We start from the raw sequence: 3,811 nt of genomic DNA, 5'->3' as shown, positions 1-3,811 counted from the left end.
CCACAAAGACGCAAAACTTCACTAAGGCAGACAAACGACAACTGGCCCAGCCTACGTTTCTTATTTTAGCTTCACAGCCGCCTTATCGGCAAGCCTTCTGTGCTGCGGCAACGTGATAGCAAAACAGGGAGTTGTGTTGCTTTCAGTTTGTATCCTGGAGAGACAGGATGGCCAGAGAGAGAGAGAGAGGGAGAGAGAGAGAGAGAGGGAGAGAGAGAGAGGGAGGGAGGGAGGGAGAGGGAGGGAGAAAGAGGGAGAGAAAGAGGGAGAGAGAGAGTGGGAGAGAGAGAGGGAGAGAGGGAGAGAGAGAGAGGGAGGGAGAGAGAGGAAGAGAGGGAGGGAGGAGAGAGGGAGAGAGAGGGAGAGAGAGAGAGAGGGAGAGAGAGGGAGGGAGAGAGAGAGAGAGGGAGGGAGGGGAGAGGGAGGGGAGAAAGAGGGAGAGAAAGAGGGAGAGAGAGAGAAAGTGGGAGAGAGAGAGGGAGAGAGGGAGAGAGAGAGAGGGAGGGAGAGAGAGGAAGAGAGGGAGGGAGAGAGGGAGAGAGAGGGAGAGAGAGAGACAGAGGGAGAGAGAGGGAGGAGAGAGAGGGAGAGGGAGAGAGAGGGAGGGAGAGAGAGGGAGAGGGGGAGAGAGAGAGGGAGGGAGGGAGAGGGAGGGAGAAAGAGGGAGAGAAAGGGAGAGAGAGAGAAAGAGTGGGAGAGAGGGAGGAGAGAGGAGAGGAGGGAGGGAGGGAGAGAGAGGGAGAGAGGAGGAGAGAGAGGGAGGAGAGGGAGAGAGAGAGGGAGAGAGAGGGAGAGAGAGAGGGAGAGGAGAGGAGGAGAGTGAGTGAGAGAGGGAGAGGGAGAGGGAGAGAGAGAGGGAGAGGAGAGGGAGGGAGAGAGAGAGAAAGAGGAGAGAGAGAGAGAGAGAGGGAGAGGCGAGAGAGGAGGGAGAGAGGGAGTCGCTCGCCCTCTATGAGTCGGCTACGCGTCTGCTCGCTCTAGTTTCGGGGGACGAGAGAGGGAGAGAGAGAGAGGCTCGAGCGGGGCTGGCGACTGCGAGAAGACCGGTCGGGAGGAGGAGCGACGGCGCTTGAGCCGAGAGCTCGCTGCGCTCATCTTGTCTCCCCTGAGAATGCCAATTTCTTTTTTAAATTAATTCTTGGCCCACAGTCTCGGCCATCCCAAACAAAAACCCCTCCATTCTCTCTCTACTCTCTCTCTCTCTCTAGTCACCGTGCAGTACATCAGGATTTGTGCTGCATTGCTGGGACGGTTTGGCACCAGCCAAAAAATGCAGCCTATACGTCCGCTTTAAGGAACCGGAGGCTTTTAAGTGTTCTAAGGAAACTGATTTAAAAAAACCTGGAGTTTTTAAATAGGAAGGGTTTCCCCCCCCCCAGAATTGGACAATATTTATCTGAAATTGTATCCCTGAGCAGGAGGTTAGACTAGAAGACCTACGCAGTTCCCTTCCAATTCTGTCATTCTGTTAATTCTCCCAGCAAACCCAGGCTGCAGAGTCCTTTACTATAAATTGCAACATGCTCACTCTTATCTCAGGGTGGGGGTGGGGGTATTACCCCCCCAAAATTCTCAGGGTGGGGGTGCTGCCTCCCCCAAACTTCTCAGGGTGGGGGTCCCACCCATTTACACCCCACCTGGCCCCCAGCAAACTCTGAGCACTCTCTTCCGTTCCCAATAAATCATTTATTGCACCCTCCCCCCCAAAAAGTCTCCAAACCCCCCCATGCTCACTGACCTTGAGAAAGTTGCAACCTAAGGATTCAGGAAAGTAGGTAGGTGGGCAGAGTTGGGGTACAGAGGGGAGCAGGATTGGGAGAGAAGGGGGGGTCGCCTCTTTCGCGCTGTCGTTTAGGGGGCCATGGAAGGACCTTCTTCAAAGGTCCTAAGAGAAGCTGCTGGGCAGGAATGAAAAAAGAGGGTGGAGGGTATCCGAGGCTGCAGATATTTTTATTTTGGGGAAGAACTGCAGAAGGGAGGGCTGGTCCAGCGAGCTGTCCGTCAGAGTAGCAGCTAAGGACAACCCAGAACTAGAGTCCTCTTGGCAAAAGTTAGCCCCGGTGAGGAGGGAGGGGTAAGAGGAGACGGAGAGGCGTTGACAGTAGATCACCAGCAGATCGTTTCCATCACGACGTTGCAGTTTCTGGATGCTGTTTCTGGGTCAGTGGGATTAAGTGGCTGGCGAGATACCTGGCATGGTCACTTTACTTGGAGAGGAAGGGGTCAGTTCAGAACATGGAAAGGCTCCTTGGCACAGAGACCAGAACGTGTGTCGGGGAAGAGCACACCACCTTCTCCCCATAATCGTGGTCCAGTGGTTGCTGATGCTCAGCGTGGTGTCTCTAGCAATAGCAATAGCACTTAGACATATACCACTTCATAGGGCTTTACAATCCTCTCAAAGCTGTCTAGAGAATCAGTCTCTTGCCCCCCAACAATCTGGGTCTTCATTTGACCCACCTCAGAAGGATGGAAGGCTGAGTCGACCGTGGTCAGGATCCAACTGTTGGTAGTGGGCAGAGTAAAGGAAGGAAGGAAGTGCTGGGGTGGCGCAGCAGGTAGAGTGCTGTACTGCAGGCCACTGAAGCTGACTGTAGATCTGAAGGTCAGCAGTTCAAATCTCATCACCGGCTCAAGGTTGACTCAGCCTTCCATCCTTCCGAGGTGGGTCAATTGAGGACCCGGATTGTGGGGACAATAGGCTGGCTCTGTTAAAAAGTGCTATTGATAACATGTTGTAAGCCGTCCTGAGTCTAAGGAGAAGGGCAGCATAAAAATTGAATGAATAAATGAATAAATGAATAAATGAATAAATGAATAAATGAATAAATGAATAAATGAATAAATGAATAAGGAAGGAAGGAAAGTGGAAGATAAGGGAGTAAGGGAGGAAGGAAGGAAAGAAGGAAGGAAGGAAAGTGGAAGAGAAGGAAGGAAGGAAGGAAGGAAGGAAGGATAGCAATAGCAGACTTATATACTGCACAGTTTCTTTCCCCCAACAATCTGGGTCCTCATTTGGCCCACCACGGCAGGATGGAAGGCTGAGTTGATCTTGGTCAGGATCCAACTGCTGGTAGTGGGCAGAGTAAACGAAGGAAGGAAGGAAGGAAAGTGGAAGAGAAGGGAAGGGAAGGAAGGAAGGGAAGGAGGGAAGGAAGGAAGGAAGGAAGGAAGGAAGGAAGGAAGGAAGGAAGGATAGCAATAGCAGACTTATATAACTCTTACAAACCTCTTTCCCCCAACAATCTGGCTCCTCATTTGACCCACCTTGGAAGGATGGAAGGCTGAGTCAACCTTGAGCCTGGTGAGATTGGAACTACAGGCAGTCAGCAGAGTTAACCTGCAATACTGCATTCTAACCATCGCGCACCATGGGAGGGAAGAAGGTAAGGAGGGTGGGAGGGAGGGAGATCAATAGAACTTACCTATTGCTTCACAGTGCTTTACAGCCCTATCTAAGAGGTTTACAGAGTCAGCCTCTTGCCCCTAACAATCTGGGTCCTCATTTGACCCATCTCGGAAGGGCAGAAGACGGAGTCAACCTTGAGCCTGGTGAGATTCGAGCTGCCGAATTGCAGCTTATCATTCCGGTAGCAGGCCATCATGGATTGTGTTGGCTTTTTTGGTGGCTGTAGTACACCGTTGGCTCATATTTAAATGGGAGGGGAAGCCCTTTTCTCCCTCCACGGGTATTGAATTATGGGCACTTGTACATGCTCTTTCGCCACCTGATGAAAAAAAGGTTCAACACCACTGGTCTACGGACTTCTACTTTGGCTAGGGAATTGGATTAGAAGACCTCCAAGGTCCC

General features: G+C 51.9%; 1 protein-coding gene across 1 annotated transcript in view; it reads right to left on the bottom strand.

Moving 5' to 3' along the window:
- The window catches only part of HHATL (hedgehog acyltransferase like), a 13,847-nt gene extending 10,245 nt beyond the window's left edge, over nucleotides 1–3,602 (bottom strand). Inside the window, exon 1 of the mRNA XM_070726939.1 lies at nucleotides 3,492–3,602. Within this exon, the coding sequence (XP_070583040.1) occupies nucleotides 3,492–3,602 (111 nt within the window). The remainder of the gene's footprint in view (nucleotides 1–3,491) is intronic.
- Nucleotides 3,603–3,811: the final 209 nt, after the last annotated feature.

Source organism: Erythrolamprus reginae, chromosome Z (assembly GCF_031021105.1).
Source record: "Erythrolamprus reginae isolate rEryReg1 chromosome Z, rEryReg1.hap1, whole genome shotgun sequence".
Lineage (NCBI taxonomy): Eukaryota > Metazoa > Chordata > Lepidosauria > Squamata > Dipsadidae > Erythrolamprus > Erythrolamprus reginae.
This window is presented reverse-complemented; position numbering and strand designations above follow the sequence as displayed.